The 18,360-nt window shown below is 44.0% G+C and overlaps 1 protein-coding gene across 3 annotated transcripts in view; it reads left to right on the top strand.

Annotated features, from left to right (window-relative positions):
* The window catches only part of LOC102511835 (S-adenosyl-L-methionine-dependent tRNA 4-demethylwyosine synthase TYW1), a 165,759-nt gene that overhangs the window by 118,634 nt on the left and 28,765 nt on the right, over positions 1 to 18,360 (top strand). For 2 of the 3 annotated variants that reach the window (XM_006189466.3, XM_032460331.1), the window contains one exon: positions 7,729 to 8,952. The exons of the other annotated variant lie outside the window; for it this stretch is intronic. In XM_006189466.3, coding sequence (XP_006189528.1) covers positions 7,729 to 7,950 — 222 coding nt within the window. In that variant the 3' untranslated portion in view covers positions 7,951 to 8,952. Of the gene's footprint in view, positions 1 to 7,728; positions 8,953 to 18,360 lie in introns of those variants that run through there. 3 annotated transcript variants of the gene reach the window in all.

Below are 18,360 nucleotides of genomic sequence, written 5' to 3'. Positions count from 1 at the left end.
ACCATGTACCTATTGAAGGTTTTCCCGTTTTTGGCTATTACAAATTAAGCTGCTTTGAACGTTCTTGTACAGGTTTTTGTGTGGACGTAGTTTTCATTTCCTGGTGATAAATGCCCAGGAGTACAGTTTCTAGGTCATATGGTAAGTGTATGTTTTGGGTTTCTTTTAAAAGAGAAACTGTCAAACTGTTTTACAGAGTGACTGTATACTATTTTATATTCCTGCCAGTAATGTGTGAAAAATCTAGTTTCTCTGCACCCTAGCTGGCGTTTGGTATTGTCTTTTTTTAAGTTAGCTGTTCTAACAGGTTTGATCTCATTGGGCCTTAATTTTCATTTCATGAAACATGATCTGTCTCTCTATTTTGGTCTTTGATTTCTTTAGTAATCATTTTATAGTATTTAACATCCAAGTTCTATAGTCTGTTAGATTTATACCAAAGTATTTTTCTGGTTTAGCAATTACAAGTGGTATTGTATTTTAAATTTCAGGTTCACATGTTCATTGTTAGTATATAGAAATAGAATTAATTTTTGTATATTAATCTTGTATCCTATAACCTTGCTGAATTCACTTATTATTTCTAGGAGGATTTTTGGGGTAGATTTCTTGGGATGTTCTACATAGACCATTATATCTTCTGCAAATAGGGACAGTTTTATTTCTTCTTTTCCAGTCAGCATTCCTTTAATTTCCTTTACTTAATTACGTTGTCTAAGACTTCCAGGACTTTACTGAATAAGAATGGGGATTTGGGGGCATCCTCATCTTTGTCCTGATCTTATGGGAAGAGGATTTAGCCTTTCACTATTTAGTTTTATGTTAGCTGTAGCTTTTTTGTACATGCTCTTTTCCAAGTTGAGGAAGTTTCCCTCAATTTCTAGTGTTTTGAGGGGTTTTATTATGAATTGGTGCTGAATTAAGTAAACTCCTTTTTCTCAATTGCTGTGAGCATATGACTTTTCTTCTTTTATCTGTTAATATGATGGAATACTGGATTTTTAAGTATTGGACCATCCTTGCATCCCTGAAATAAACTGTTCTTGTCGTAGTATTTCTTTTTTGTATATTGCTAAATTCTGTTGGCTGATATTTTTTTTTAAAAGTCTTTTGCCTCTATGTTCGTGAGGGATATTGGTCTGTAGTTTTCTTCCTTTATACTGTCTGTACGATTTTAGTGTTAGGGTAATACTGGCCCCATGAAACAGGTTGGGAAAGCTTTCCTCCTCTTCTGTCTTCTGGGAAGGGAGTGTGTAGAATCGGTGTTACTTCTTCTTTAACTGTTTAGTAGAATTCTCCAGTGAAACTGTCTGGGCTTAGAAATGTATTTTGGGAGGAGTATTTAAATTATGAATTACAATAGTTCAATAGTTTCAGAGCGGTTTAGATCATCTTCCACCCGTGTGAGTCCCACGTGCATCTCGGTTGTCCCTGCTGGGTGCAGTTGCCTTCTCAATGACGGGAGTGGCAAACTTGGCCTTTTTTCTCCCTGGAACGTCTTTATTTCACTTTTACTCTTGAATAATAGATTACCAGAATAGAAAACTCTAAGTTGAGGTATTTCCTTCTGGCACTTCAAAGATATTATTTTGTTGTCTTCCAGCATCATCTCTTCATTATCTTCTAGCATCTTTCACCATTGATGAGATGTCATTCCTTAGTTTTAGTGTCTGCTGATTAACTCAATAACCAGTAACATTTATTAGGTCACTGTGATAACACTATCATGCATTCGTTCATTTCATCCTTACAAAGGCTTATGAGTCATAAATGTTATTTTTCCTCATATTCCCAAAGGTGGAATCTCAGGCTAAGAGAGTACAAGTCTTGTCCAAGGACAAAGGGCATAATTAGAATTCAACCCCGTGTCTTTCAAAATACAAAGCCTACTTTGGACCACTGCATGGTACTTTCAAATGCCACACAGCAGTCAGACAGGATGGAGAAAGGGAAGTGTCTGCTGAGAACAAGGTGCAGACTCCCCTGTCCTGACAAACCAAGCAGCATCTCCTTACTCTCCTCCAAGATCATCACCACTGCGAACGTTTTTGCCAGAATTGAGGCCCTTTAGGTAATTAAGCACTAATCACAGAGTCCTCCCTCGGATACGTAAACTCACAGTCTGTACAGGGTGGGGATGAAGACCTGTCACCTCCCATGCCCTCCCTTCTCGCAATAAGAAGGGAATTGTGTCTCCAGGAAGGTTTTGTGCAGTGTTTTCCTAACAAAACCTACTGACTGAATATTTTCCCTCCGTGTTACATGTGGAACTCATCAGAGGCCCGATTGTTCCCAGTAATTACTTACAGAAAAATGTCAGAGAAAATTGGCAATTTTGTGATACTACCGAGAGGACTTAGCTCTACTTCAACAAAACGGGAAATTAAGATTGAAACTCCTAAAAGTGAGTTTCCAGAAAAGTTTTTTAATTGCACTTGGATATATCTAGAATTCAATCACATTGTTGTAGTTTTTTTTACCTCTCAAAACGGTTCCCAGGCAGCTGTGCCACAGGAATACTACTTGCTGAGTAAATTCAGAAAAAGGAGTCAACTCTGATCAGTATCTCACTGTCGCAGTCAGGCAGGTGCGCTTTGAAGTCTGTCTTTGTGATCTTTGCCGCCTCTTATCCAAAGAACAAACAGTGCAGTTGTAGCTACAACAGGCAAGAACGAAATTCATAAATCTGGGAAATTCAAAAAGTATCACTGAAGCACCCTTCTTGTATTCCAAAATCCCTTCTCCCTCCAACTACCCAGGGAGTCCGTCTGCTGCTTTCCCCCTAATGTGAACTTTGAGTACGAGCAGGTCTGGCCCCTCTTCCATCCTGTAATGGGCGCTCTCCCAGTTGTTTGGTTCCTAAGTGTGACTACGTTTGGAGGACCCAACTAGAAAATAACTGATACTGAGATCACATAAAAGCCCTTCTTAAGAGTGTATAAATGAAAGTGGTATGTATGATTCTTATTTTTGTATTTTCTACTTTGTTCACTATGTGTGGACTTTGAGGTCTGGTTATACAGGAAAGGATTAATTTTACCCAAAGAAAGGGCTGACTTTGTCCTTAGCTTGTAGGAGGTGAGTTCTAAGCTCTTGGAATATCTTGCCTGATAAGAGTGTCTTTGCTCATAAGGAAGCATCTTGGGCCACACTAGGTCATCCACACTGAGCGTGGAATTTGGGGTGGAGGCTTCGGGCTCCACAGTACCTGCCTGACCTCCAGGGAGGCTGGAAACTAAGGTCAGCCACCCAGCAAGCAGCTAAGTCTAGGTGACCAAACCCCATTAAAACCCCTGCGTACCAAGGCTTAGGAGCCTTCCGGGCTGGCAGCACTCTGCCTGCTGTTGGACAGCATTGCTGGGTGAAGGTATCACCTTCCAAGACTCCGCTGGGAGAGGACGACTGGAGGCGCTGTGCGTGGAACTCTCCTAGACTCTGCCCATGCGCCTCCCCCTGTGGCTGATTTTAGTCCCTATCTTTGTGCTGTGATAAGCTGTACTATGAATATAACACCTTTCAGTGATGAATTCTGAGTCCTGTTAGTGAACTGTCCACACCTGAAGGTGGGCTTGGGAACCCCTAAATTTGCATTTTGTGGCAGAAGTTGGGGTGATCTTGGGGTGGGGGGCTCCTGAAGTTTGTATCGGTGTATCTGTTTTCAAAACCTCACCATTTTTCATTTTTCTTATCTACAAAACAGGGATAACTCTGTTAATAGGGTTATTGTAATGGCTAAATAAAGTGACGTGTAAAGCATCTAGGATCGTGTCTTGCCTATAGCGGGTTCTTAATAAAGGATCTTCCCTAAAGATGCTGATCATTTGATTTATTGAGACCTTGAATGCCTAAACATGTTTTTATTCTCCCTATGCTCTTGACTGACAGTTTTGCTGCATATGGAAGTCTAAGGTGGAAACTATTTTTCCTGTGCAATTGGAGCCACTGTCTTTAAGCTTTCAGTATAATTAGTGAGAACTCTGAAGGCCTTCTGATTGTCAATCCTTTGTGTATGACCATTTTTTCCTTGTTAGAGTTCTCTCTGTCTCCATTATTTTCGTTCCATGAAATTTCACTGAGATGTGCCTCAGACAGCTTGTCTATTTTTATCCATTACAGACCCCTTCAATCTGGAAACTCAGGGCTTTCCCTTCTTAAGAGTTTTCCAGAATTATTTCATTAAGGATTGTCTATCCTGTGTGTTCTTCTTTCTTTCAAGAACTCCTGTTATGTTAAAGTTGGGTCTCTTTGAATAGTCCTTTAAATTTTTTTTTTTAATATTTCTCTCCTATTTTGCATCTTTTTTTACTCTACATTCTAGGAAGTTTTCTTAATTTTATTTCTTACCTTTCTTGTCAACCTTTCATTTCTGTTTCTGTAATTTTAAAATCTAATTAGTCTTTTTTATTCTTTGAGTGTTTCTTTTTATAGTGTAACGTTCTTATGAATACAGTAATCTCTCATTTCTATGAGGATAATCGTTTTAGTTTAGTTGCATTTTTATTTTATTTGTCATTTTCTCCCTACCTAGTGTCTGTTTACTCTGTTATTCTTTTCTTACTGTTTATTTTTTATCTCTCTGCCATGTTTGAAGTTTTCCTTAGATGGTCATCAGTTATCTGCTCAAATTTAAGTGGGAGACTACAAAGCATATTGGGAGCCCTAAGTGTGTAGACTGGGCTTGACTTTATCTTAGAGAAATCTAGCTGGGTTTCCTTAGGGAACCCAAGAAGTCATCTGCTTTCCCGCAGCGTGCATGGCCACGGAGGCCGGGAAGCAGAGGGGGCTGGGGCGCTCTTTTCAGTGCGATAGCCCTGTTCTTGGCTGCAGCTGCTATGCCATCGTCCATAGGCTTTCTGATTTATTGTCTTCCTAGAATAAACCTCTCGTCTTCCGTAGCGGAGTGGAGTGGGCAGGCTGGGGGCTGCTCAGCTGTGTGTATGTCCAGGGGGCCAGGAACTTGGCATTCTAACAATTTCTTAATCAGAACGTAAACCAACCATTGGTTTTTTTGGAGGGGAAGTTGGTGCCTCTTCTACTCACTTCCAGGGGTGACTGACGCTGCCGTTTCTGGGCCTTTGGGGAATTCTGAAGCATAAATCGGGTTGCATCTTGGATTTTTCTATTTGCTAGTTTAGGGTTCAGCTCTCTTGGGTCTGCTAAGCCAGTTGTTGCTTATCTGTCATCTTTTAAGCTTCTAAAAGTTTGATAGTGTTTTTTCCTCTCCTGATCTCTTTGTTTTTATAGGTAATGTGTCTTTTTGAAATGCAGTAAATGCATTTTTTGAAATGCAGTAAATGCATTTGTTTAATCTGCCATCTTTGATAGAATCTTATTAAACATTTAAAATAATAAAGAACCAGTTTGTCAGCCTTCTGTTTAATGACATTTTCCAGGAGTGAAAGATGAGAAATAATGAGAACAAGACCCTGTGTGCTGCAGTTTAATTGTTCTAGACAGCAGGATCCCGCAGATGCGGCCGACCTGGCCTCCAGGACCGCAGACCCCCACGCAGCCCAGCGTTGTCTATAGGCCGCACTGCATTGCGCTTGTGATGTATTTTTGAGATCATCTGTGACCTTTTGAGTTTATTTGTAATTCCGTGTAGATTTGCCTCATCCCTTACTGTAGGATTTGAGGAATTTTTGAAGCAGGGTGACCTCACATCATACTTAACCTCAAATTTTGTGACTTGGGGTTTCATTCCTCTGTTTATGCAGCTCCATCTTTCAGTGTTATTTTTGTGCTAATCATACTAAAATTTGCCCTTTTAGCTTCTGCCATTTGCACGGAACACTTCGACTTTTTCTGAGCTACTATTTAGTATGAGTATTCTCAGATCATCTTAGGAGGGGGCATGTGTAGATGCAGTTTTGTCTTAGAGGTCTTATGGTTCAGCATTTATTTAAGAGTAACCTGTGGTTATAGACTAAAGGTTTATGTCCTTTCAAAATTCCTATGTTGAAGCCCCAGCCTCCCCCACTCCTTCCCCAAAGGCCATATTTGAGATGGGGCCTCCAAGGAAGCAGTTAAGGTTAAATGAGGTCATGGGGGTGAAGCCCTGATCTGATGGGGTTGGTGTCCTTATAATGAGAGACACCGGAGGGCCCCAGCCCCAACCTCTACTTGTACACACTGAGGGATTCAGGAAGACCTTCTAGGGCAAAGGACATTAATGAAGAGATCTGAGGCTTAAGTTAATCCAACAGAGGGGACCGAGTGGTTGTCACGTGAAAGAGTGGGTAACCCAGGGAGAGCCTCTCGCTGGAGACTTGATATTGAGGCTGTATGTTCCAGATAATGGGGCTCTATTCTGCTGTAAGCACAGCCGTCTCAGGCAGTCTGCAGACGTTGGCAGCAGCCAGAACTACAGTCAGACAGTCAATCAGCTGGAAGATTGTTGCCGAGTCCTGGAAGTGAGTGCCTGCGTTAGGGCAGTGTCAGGACATGGCGATGGAAATGCTACCAAGGAGGAATCAGTGGGGCCTGCTCATGCTTTGGACATAAGGGGCTGGGAAGGGAAGGGCACCTCTGACTCTAGTCTTGAGGTTCGGCACCTGGAGATGACAGTGACTACTTTAATGGTAGTAGAGAACATTCGAGAGTAGTCAGTCTTGGGAGGGAAAATGATGGGGAGATGTGGGTGTGACATCTTGAGTTGTAGAATTCATAGAGCTCTTAGGGCAACTTTTCAAGGAATGGTCTGATTAGAAGAAAATATCTTATGATTCACAGGTAAACTTTTCCATTTATTTGACATTTTTTACCCTTAGGAAGTTCCTAGCTGTTGGATAAAAAAATTAGATGTTGTTTAATTTCAGCATATTTTAATGGTGTAAAGCAAGGAACCTATGTATTTTCAATATTTTTCTCAGCTAGAACATGAAATTGTTACTTAACTTGGTTCATAGTCAGGTTTTTTTTTAAAAGATGGCATAACAGAAGGATTTGTCTGTTTATAAATCAAGTATCAATGTATTACACATTTACACGACTGAATGCCAAGTAAATGCTTTGAATGAGTTCTTCACAGTTCAGTTAGTAGTTCCTTCAGAGCCTCCTCAAATCACTTCATGTTTCCTTCATTCCTGGTCATGCTGCTACAGTGACTGTTGAGAAGCAATTTTCTTAAAAGAGTACAGATTGGATTATTCCCCTTTATTGAATTGAAATTCTTAACAAGGCTTTCTACTAATGAGATACTGTATCCATGTTAGGCTAAAAAGGCTAGTTTGAATCATTAAGTTAGCCTTTCAGAATTAGAAGTCATCAATTAAAGCTTCACCAATAACTCAAGCAAAATTTAGTAATAAAAGGATTCCACTAGGTTCTTGTAACACAACCGTGAAAACCCATACCAGGTAAAAAGTGACAGCAAGAGGAATTTGAACAGTAGCTTATTATTAACACATGCGAATGCCGCAAAACTTCATCAGCCCTCCTTCACTGATGCTGCTCAAGATAAACTTGACTTTCATTTCCAGGATGCGTTCTTTATTCAGTGACTGGGTCTTCCAGGTCCAGCACGGCAGCGGTCCTAAGGGAAAAGAAGCTCTCCTTTGACTGTATATAGAACGTTCTGCTTTGATATGGAGCATATCTGGAGCATGAAAGAATTTTCTTTAACGTGACAGGGAGAAAAGATCAGGCTTGTTTTTGACTTTTTGGTATCTATTTGACGTTTTTTATGGATGTTTTCATTTCTGACCTGACTACTTTTTTTCTTGCCAGTTTAAGATTGGCAGAGAATGGTGGACGTGGATTGATTATAACCGCTTCCAGGAGCTCATCCAGGAATATGAAGACAGTGGTGGATCAAAAACTTTCAGCGCAAAGGATTATGTGGCCAGAACTCCTCACTGGGCATTATTTGGTGCTAATGAAAGAGGCTTTGATCCCAAGGACACAAGATATCAGAGAAAGAACAAATCAAAGGATGTTTCTGGATGTTGAGATTGTGTGAATTTAGGACATTGGAGGACACAAACTGATGGCCCCAGAAGGGTTCTCTGACTCTGCTGTGATTTTTTCAAAGGACAAATTACACACATTGTATTTCACATAGAGAAGACTGTAAGGAGGAACATGGGGCTGCGAGTCACATCCCAGGGCTCGGAAGGCAGTAGCCACACTTTGAGTGCCTGGGACTCAGCCTCACCATTTCTTTCCAGAACTCAGTCCCTTTTCTGATTTTACTTCTGAAAGAAAATCTTTTTTTTTTGGGGGGGGGCGTTTATAGTACACAGTCATTATTAGAATTTAGCTGATAGTTTTGAATTATAGTTAGTGAGATTCGCTAGAATGCCCTTCACCGGTGTGTTGTACAGAATGAACATCTCGTCCTCTCCCCCGTCGTGGGCTTTTGGCCGTTGGTGATTGCACCACCCCGAGGTGAATGTGTCTGCTTCCTTCAAGATCTCCATCCCTTCCTTAGATCTTAAGATAACACCTCCTTGAAAGTAACTTAAGTTGTCATAATTCTTAATTATTTTAAATACTGCATAGATTTCTTTAAATTTTTGCTTAGTACCATCCCTTTAGAAATTGAATTAGATCTAAAGCTGTCCCAGATCTCACTCTGTTCCCATACAAACTGCCATGGAAGGTAGTCTATGGGCTGGATTAGAGTAAAATCTCTCTTCTTCTGGGAGGAATTGTCATATGATGCCATTGAATGATTAGTCTCACAGACTTTGAAACCATGAGTACAGTTTGCTTTTTGTTTTGAAAGGTCCGTGTCTGAGCCCCTCATCACTGCACACAGAGCAGGTTCCACTTTCTTTTACTCTTGGAGCCTTAGCCACTTTCTGCTGTCTGTTCTTTAAAAAGGGTTCAAGTTCTTTTCTAATTGAAAGCATCATTAAATACTCGGTGGTTTTTAAAAAAGTACTAGTTAGTTTAAAAATTCCTTTATCCTAAAAGTTTAACTAATAAATCTTTTGTAAAGACTTGGAACACACATTTTCTTTTGAGTGCTTATTTTAAAGATGCTTCTAAGCCATATCAAACCCACCTCCTCCGTGTAGATCAGCTGTTCTGTAACACCCTCTATTCTCTGCTGAAGAAAACTCGTGATAGTGTAGTGTCCCCAACTTACTTAGTTGCAACCCGGGCACTGTATTTATGTCTAAGCGATAGAGTCGGAACATCTCTCTCTGCTGTGCAGTGGGATGAGATAGTGACACAATATCACAGAGGTCATACATTCTTGAACCCACCACCTCTTCAAGCGTACATTCAGCCTCCTGTTCTGTTGGACCAGTGAGACAGACAACAGAAAGGGGTGGTCTAGGCCAGACAGGCAGGATGTCATTGAAACTCAGATGTGTTAGTGGTCATTGAATAGAGATGGAAAAACAGCTAAGGAGCTCACGGTAAGGAGCGCTCTGATGGTCTCCTGTTCGTGACAGTTAACCGAGCAGACAGTTGTGGGAGAGCCCCTCGGGGGCCGCCGGGAGGAGCGGGGCAGGAAGCAGAGCGTGCTGGGCCTTAGAGCATCCCTCAGACTTTTTCTACCAGGCAACTCTGCTTTTATTTTTTTATGTATTGAGGTTCTGCTATAGATTTAATTTGAACGAAGACATTCTGTTGCTTCAGAGGAAAAAAAGACCAACTGCAAATCTCTCACTTCCAGAATGAGCCCTCTTGACTCTATTAACTTTAATCCATAAATGAGCGGTTTTTCTCCTCCCGCCCCTGGAAGTGTTTGCTTTATGTTTTTTAAAAAATGACATGGCATGTGAATCCCAGTTCACAGTCACAACAAAAAAATTTAAATGCCTGGAGGAAAAAATACAATGGAATCTGTGTGAATAAAATTCAGTGTTGGCTGAGCAGTATTAAAATAGAAGAGAAGGGGAAGCTTGAATGTTCTAAGAAGGTGAGTGAGCTATTTGAAATCTAGCGTTCTAAATGTCCAGGGGAAGTGACTGCTGGAGCTTGAGCAAATGATTCTAACTTCTGCTGGAAAAATTAGCCAGATAAGAATAGTTACAAGATTCTAGAAAAATAATTATTAAAGGAAAATTGCTCTACAACATATTAAAGCATGTTACCTAAAATAATTAAAACCACACAGAACCGGAGATCAGCTTCCAAACTGACAGAGTAAGAACCTCAGTGAACTCGCTCTCCCTCTAAAACAGTGAGAATGTGGGCAAAACATCTAAAAATCAATGAATTTTAAAATTCTGACAATTTAACCAAAGCACGCAATAAACTGAAAATCTTCTGTTAAGAGAAACTACTGAATATCAATAAAATTAACAGTTTACGTCTCATCAGAAAGCATGGAGGCCAGACGACAGTGGGAGATCTTAAAAGAGCTGAAAGAAAAGATTTTCAACCAAAATTTCTGTATTTAACTAAATCTTCCTTCAAAAATTGAAGAAGAAATTAAGACATTTCCAGGTAAACAGAAAGTTAGAGAATCCATCACTAGCAGACCTGCCTGCAAGGGGGAGTTCTCAGGCCTTAATGAAAGTACATTTGATGCTAACTTGAAACCACATGAAGCGAAGAGCATGGTCAGAGTAACTACATGACTTTTTTAAAGGTCAATATATATTTTTGTTTGTAACTCTTCTATCTGTTTTAAAAGAAAGCTGCCAAAACCAATAATTATAAAACTGTGTTGATGGACTTAAAATGTGTAAAGATGTAATTCTTGTGACAATAATAGCACAAAAGGAATATAGAGGGAACAAAGGTATATTGGAGCAACTACTGATTACCCACTATTGAAATTAAGTGTGTATGAATCCAGAACAGATTGCTTTAAGATGCTAATTGTAATCCCAAGAGCAGCCACTAAGAATAAATTTTTAAATTATGGTTAAAAAAAAAATTCTACTCCCAGTTTTGATGTGTGGACTTCTCCCCCACACGAGGCAGTTCTCCAGTACCAGCTGGGTCTCCTGCAATTCAGCTCAATTCTGACACTGTCTGCCTGGAGGCAGCATCAGACCCCACAGCTTAAGTACTCTGTCCGCCCAGTTTCAGATGCCAGTCACGAGACCAGGTTGCCACCTGTGCTTCTGACAACCAGCTACTGACTGGAGGTTCTAATGACCCCTTCCTTGAGTTTGATTAATTTGCTAGAGTGGCTCAGAGAACTCAGATAGAAATTTTACGTTCTAGGTTACAGGTTTATTATAAAAGGACATAACCGAGGAACAGCAGGTGGAAGAGAGGCACAGGGCAGGGTGTATGGGAAGGAGGACAGGGCTTTCATGCCCTCCCCTAGCACGCCACTCTCCCCCAGTCTCCACATGTTAACCAGCCTGCAAGCTCTCCAAACCCAGTCCTTTTGGGGTTTTGTGGAGGCTCCGTTACATAGGTGACTGACTAAATCATTGACTGTTGGTGATTGACCTCCATCCATCTCCAGCCCTTCTCCTCTCTCCAGAGGTCCAGGGATGGGGCTGAAAGTTCCAACCCTCTAAGCACAGGGTTGGTTCCTCTGCCAACAAGCCAGGTTCCTTAGGTTACCTAAGGGCTTTCCAAAAGTCACCTCATTAACGTGACAAAAGACACTTTTTGTTTGTTTGCTGTCATCACACAGGAGATTCTAGGGGTTTTAGGAGCTTTATGCCAGGAACTGGGGTGAAGACCAAATATATATTTCTTATTATAAATCATAATATCACAAAGAAGCAAGAGAATTTAGAAGGCACACTAGAAAATCTATCTAACGCAAAATAAGATAGTAACAGAAACAAAACAACAAAGATGTAAGACATTCAAAAAACAAACAGCCAAAATGCCAGCCATAGATCTGACCTTAAGGGTCAGCATATTATATACGTAGATTAAACCCCCCCAATCAAAAGAAGCAGAATGTGTTTTTCTTTAAATCCAATTATATGCTGTCTTAAGAGACTCACTTTAGATTCAAAGACTAAAAGGATCAATAAAGATACACCACAGAAGCCGTGACCAGAAGAGAGCTGGAGTGGCTGTGCTAATATCAGAGAAAGAGATTTTGGACAAAAAACTGTTACTAGGGACAGAAAGGACATTTTATAATGACACATCACAGCCATTATAGTTACTTATAGCTTCATCTTATTAGGAAGGTGTGTAATGATTATAAACATATATTCACCTAACAACAGAGCCTCAAAATATGTGAAGCAAAATCTGACAGAACTGAAGGGAGACGGTAGTAACTAGAGACTCACATAACCCACTTGCAGTAATGGGTAGAACAACTAGGCCAAAGATGAACAAGGAAATAAAAGATTTGAGCAACACTATAGACCAGCTACACCTCGTAGACCTCTGGAGGACACTCCACCAGCACCACGAGATTCTCAAGTGCCCATGAAACGTTCTCCTGTATAGACCATATGTTAGATTGTAAAACAAGTCTCAATAAATTTAAAAGAATTGAAATTACACAGAGTATAATTCTGTGACCAATGGAATGAAATTAGAAATCAACAGCAGAAGGAAATTTTGGAAATTCATAAATATGTAGAAGTTAACCAACATCCTAAGTAAACAATGGGTCAAAGAGCAAATCAGAAGGGAATCAGAAAAGACTTGGAGCTGAAGGAAAATGCAAACACAATATATTAAAACTTACGGGGTGCTGCTGATGTGCTTAGAGGGAAGTTCATTGCTGTGAATGCCTACATTTAAATAGAAGGTACGTCTCAAATTGATAACCTGAACGTCCATCTTAAGGAACTAGAAAAAGAACTAACCCCAAAGCAAGCTGAAGGAAGAAAATAATAAACACCAGGGCAGAAATAAATGAAAAAAGGGAAAGGAAAGAAAAGCAGTAGAAAAAACTAGTGAAACCAGAAGTTGCTTCTTTGAAAAAAATCAACAAAATTGACCGAATAAATATGCAAATAACTAAAATCAGCTATGAATGTACAACTTTGAGAGTATACTGAAAACTATACTAGACACTTTAAACAGGTGAATTTTAAGGGATATGAAATGTATCTTGGTGAAACTTTTTTTAAAAAATGCACAAAGGCAAGTCTGAATGTTTATGAAAACCAGTGTAGGCTGAAGGAAGCATCGTTAAGTCCGTGAGGATTTGGGAGAAAAAATTAGGTAGTTCTGTTTCTTTATACTAAATACCAGTAGGAGTCAAATGGAACAAAAAGGTCAGAAGAAACCTTGGGTGAGGAAGGCCTTTCTTGAGCAGTGGCTCCCAACTTTCTCATGCATCAGAGTCACCCAGAGGGTTAAAACAGATTTCTGGACCCACTCCAGAGTTTCTGATGCTATAGGTGTGCAATGCAGAAGAATTTGCTTTTCCAACAGGTTCCTGGGTTCTGCAAATATTGCTAAGCGGCCACACATTCAGAACCCCTTGTAGCTATAAAAATAGTGTGAGAGGTAGCGGGACGTGGGAGGAGGAACATTGCAGGTAGAGAACTGAGCATGGTCAAAGGCCTCGTAAGGGAGGGTCATGCCCCCCCCCCCACTCCGAGTAGCTGTAGGGAGGCCACAGTGGCTGGAGGATGCTGCCGGAGATGTAGGAGAGGGCCAGGCCTGCAGGGAAACCAGGGGAACATAATGGTGATGACTCAGGGAGATGTAGGCCAGTCCAAGCCCTAAGAGCAATTATGCAAAGGAACAGCATGATTAGATTTGCATTTTAATCAAATCACTCTAGCTTTCGGTTGGAAAATGGCCTGGAGAAGACAAAAGGGAAGGAGATGAGTTGGTAGGTATTCTTGTAGAACAGGCAAGAGGTGATGGCCTGAGTGGTCGCATTTGTGCAGTGTGTACGTACCCCTGCGTGCTGACCCTGGTGGTTGGAACAGAGGCCAGTGGGTGGATTCGAAGGCGACCTTAAAAGGAAGCACTTATAGATTCGGCCAATTGGTTAGATTGTCGGGGAGGGTGGAGTGCAGGGAGGTGGGAGGGATGACTTGTCAAGAATGACTCCTGGGATTCTGGCTTGAGAACAGGATAAATGACTGATACTGGGAAGAGGGCCAGGCCTAGAGGAGATCCTGAGTTCGCTTGTGGACACGTAGGCTCTGAGCCACTCCAAGACTTCCAAGGGGAAGGTCGAGCCAGTGGTTAGGCTTACAGATCTGGGGTGGAAGACGTGTGAATCATCGTGGTGTGGGTTATACTCAAAGCCTCGAGTATAAAATGAGGAGAGGAGAGGCCACGCCTCCAGGAACTCTTGCAGGTAGTGGGCAGGCTGAGAAGGAAGTCCCCTGACATCTTCTGCAGGGAAGACAGGAGAGTAACCAGGTCCCTGGAGTCACAGAAACCCAGGGGGGAGGGCAGATCAAGAGAAGACTGGAGAACAGTGCCAGAGGCCAGCGAGAAGTGAGCCACAGAGCCTGACAGGAGAACATCCTTTGGATGAGGTCCTGATCAGTACTTGCCGTGAAGCGCTCACTCCAGCAACAGTGTTTGAAGGCTTGTGAATGACAGGAGATGTTTATGACATAACGCTGAGTTTGAACCACAGAATCCAGAATCACAGTTATCACCTTAATGATGCAGAAACCCAGTGTATGAAGAAACGTCTGAATGAGTATGTGTTATTTTAATTAGAGCAGCACAATAAATGAGGAATGAGGAAATGGGGAGTCAGCCCCTGAGCTTTCCCTTAAATAAGACCCTGAAATTGGAATTCAGCCTACAGTAGGAGTTAAATATTTTCAAAACAGCGTATTTTGTCAGCTGAAAGATTATTTAATCTTGTTTTGTTTTTCTTTCAGCATGCTGGGTTGCTTTTCTCACTTTTTATTTAAATACAAATTGATGAACTCTTCCCAGGGCACCGTTGATTTCCTGCGAGTTGGCAGTGACTAATCTTCTTGGCTATTAGCCTGCTCTGTGTTTTTGTCCTTTACTGATTTCTTTTCATTCAGCATAATAAAGTCCGTTACTCTCAAAGGACTAGGTTTTGAAGCTGTTTGGTACGGCATTGTAAAGTCGTTGCCTTTCTGGGAGAAAAGAGCCTCCTGTTTGGAAGGAACCCTAGTGTGTTTAGGTTTCTACTCACCGATTTCAGGAATTCCGCCCCTGATGCTAGAGAAAGGGCGCTGAGAGTGGCCCCAGACCTCAGCCTAAGGCAGATGTGTTTGCAGCAGGCTGTGAGGGGAACTGCCCACTTCAGAGTGAGAAAGGAGCGTGTGTTTGCAGAAAACCGGACCCGCAAACATCTTGCGGTTCCTTCTCTAGTTTTTGCAAATTCTTATCGAGACACTGAAGCACCAGATGATGCCTCCGCCTTCCTCTCTGTTGAGGAAGACAATTAACTGCGTGGCTAATTAACTGGCTCTCACTGAGGACTTCTAGACATGTGTGCTCTGGTTGCTGGCTAAGGAGAAGAGGGATCAAATCACCTGGACTGCTGAAAAATCGAAATGTTCTTTTTAGCAGCTGGTCCCACCCCTCCCCGCTCCTGCACGGGGGAGCCTGCAGTCCCCTGATCTGCCCTGTCACGCGGGAGGTAGAGGGCCTGGGCTGGCCCCCAGCGTGGGACCCCGGCTCAGGGGTAAGTGAGCTCATAGAGAGGAGGACTCCAGGGCCGCGAGGCAGAAGGGGCTTCATGGAAACGTGCAGCAGGGTTAAGCTCACCTGAGCACTGCATTGAGGGCCTTCGGCACACCTGGGTCTAGCAGGGGAGCCCGGCGGTCAGGCGGTCAGGCGGTGGGGTCTGCAGGGAGCAAGGTGGGCCTGGAACTCTTGCCGCTTACCCGCTGCCCACGGACTAGGAGTTCCCGGGGCGGGGCCTTCACGCATCTGGCGCGTTTCTTGCTGGGGGCTTGGGCTCCTCTGACTAGTCTCTGACCTGGCCCCTTCCCGGGTGACCCGGAGTCAGTGCTTTCTTTGTCTGTCACAGTGTCGGGGCTGGGAGCTGGGGCTCAGTCTGAACAGCAAGGCCATCCTGCGTCTACAGACTGTGGAGGTGAGAGATGGGGAGGAGGTACCTGGCAGGGGAGGCGCAGCTGGAAGGCCGCCGAAGCAGGTTGTCCGCAAGTGTGTGCGCGCTGTGTCGCTGGTGTTCCGCGTGGCGGGTGGAAGTCCAGCGCAGTAGCAGCGTCCTCTGGTGGATGTGCTCTCTTTGGTCATCAGTCTGCAGACGGGCTGGGGGACACATAATCAGAGAGGTAATTACTGGCCATTTCTTGAGCGCTTCCTGTAGACCAGGCGCTGTGCTTGGCCTCTGCCTCCGGGCCCGGGGCCTCAGCGGCAGGCGCCGCCCGGAGCTGTAACTCTGAGCCTCACCCCAGCTCCGTCTCCCTCCTCCTGTCCAGCCACCGGACAGGCTGCCGGAGTGAGGGTTCTAGGATGCACGGCTGACCCTGTCCTTTCCAGCAAAACCCTCCCATGTCTCCTTCAAGCCGGTAGGCAAGTCCGCACTCCTCCGCCTGACACACCCCACTGCCGGGTCCCGTGGAGCCGCTCGGGCTGCTGCTTCCACCTGTCGTTCCCCGTCCTTGCCTCAGTTGCCCTGACCAGCTCCTGCTCAGCTTCTGCACTCACACTTTTGAGCTGGGGTTTGTGATTAACCTCACTCAGAGGATCTCACTGGCTTGCCAGTTAAAGGGCACGTTTGCCTTGAGTTTCTTCGCCCAAGGCAACTTAGCACAGAGCTTTTCAACACATTTGCATAACTCAGCACCTGAGCATCTTATCGCATGCGCTATTACCCTGGTGGCAGAGCATCCTTATTCATATTGCTCTGTCTTCAGGGCCAGGGCCGTGGAGAGGGCTGCGGTGGTCCCCAGTCGGGAGGGGCCAGACCGAAGGGGTACGGGCTGCTGTGTTCAGTGTTTATTCTTTGTTCAGCCCGTGATGACATCCCCACTTTTGGGGGATGCACTGGCCTCAGCCACTGTATTGGGGGGGTGTGTAGTGGAGGTTATGCTCTTGGTCTCCCCTCCCCCATCCCGGCCAGATGACCCTGAACCAGGCAGCAGCCGTGCCCGCCCCTTGGGGATCGTGATGGGTCCGGACGTGAGTGGGCCTAACTGAAGGCCTTTCCTGGATTTCTCCAAAGCAAGCCTGCAGAGGCTGATCTGAGAGACGGAGCGTGTGACCTGTGAGGGCCGGATGCTCGTATCCTGGGATCCTCCTGCACAGCTTTCCCACGCGCCCTGTTATGGAAGCAACAAATCGCCTTTTCCACCTGGGCTCGTTGGAACTGGTTTTATCACTTGCAATAAAATCTTGGCTAATCTAATAGCACTTCATTAGCAAAAGCCTACTGTCTGCCGCCTGGCTGCCACCTCTCCTGGTAATGTCCCTGTCCCCGTGATGCCGTCTCTTCTGTCCCGCTGAGTCTGGTTGGGGGAAGAAAAACAACTGTGAGGCCTGTCTCAGCATCTCTCCTCCCCTCTCTCCGGGACCTCTCGTCTGTGGCCAGTGGCTCCTGTGGCCCCAGCAGCCCGGGGCTGCCTTGCTGCAGGCCAGTGTCAGACCCACAGCTACGTGAGGACCTGGGCCCCCCTCCCACTTTCTCACCCCCTTGGGACCTTCACACCTTCCCCTGGGTTTGGGGTCCACTCACCAGGGGAGCCCATTACCTTGCTGTCACGTGGGGCAGAGCACAAAGACTGGACAAAATCAGCAACATTCTAGTACCTCGCCGGGCAGCCCACCCAGCTGGGGTTTCTCCAAGCTCCAGCGACAGGATTATCCTACAAGCAGGTAAATGACTTCTTGGCTCCACATTTTCTTCTCCTGAACACGGTGCCCCCCCGAGGGCACCTGTCCCAGGGATCAGCAAACCAGGGCCCGCGAGCCACCTCCAGCCTGAGACCTATTTTTGTACAGCTGCGAGGCAAGAACAGGTTTGACATTTTTTAATGGTTGAAAAAAATCAGAAGAAGAGTATTTCATGACACGTGAAAGTCATATGGAATTAATGTCACTGCGTCCACAGGTAAAGGTTTATTGCAACACAGCCACCCCCATCTCCTTGCGCGTCATCTGGGGCTACTTTCACGCCACCGTGGCTGAGGGTGGACATCTGTGACAGAGACCATACGGGCCTGCAACGCCTAAATTTTTACTATTTATGGAAAGTGTTTGCAGACCTTGCTGTGGCCTTTCCCTTTGGTCTCTGGTGACTTCTGTTCCACCCAGATCTCCCAGAGAAAGGCACCCTCATTGTGATGCTCCTCTGTGGGGACTTCGAGTTTTTGAAGGACAAGAAAGAGGACACTGCTTAATACTTGGAAATTTACAGTTGGTGCTAACATTTTAGGCGTCTGAGGGGGCTTCTGAGGGGAGGGTGGGCCTCTGATACCCTTCAAATGACAGCGTACATCAGTGAATGCTTCAGGTTCAGAGGCCGATCCCAGGCCAGCCTTCGTGCTGCTGCCACTTCTACGACATTCCAAGGATGCTTTGGAGGCTGTC

This window comes from Camelus ferus, chromosome 18, assembly GCF_009834535.1.
Source record: "Camelus ferus isolate YT-003-E chromosome 18, BCGSAC_Cfer_1.0, whole genome shotgun sequence".
Lineage (NCBI taxonomy): Eukaryota > Metazoa > Chordata > Mammalia > Artiodactyla > Camelidae > Camelus > Camelus ferus.
This window is presented reverse-complemented; position numbering and strand designations above follow the sequence as displayed.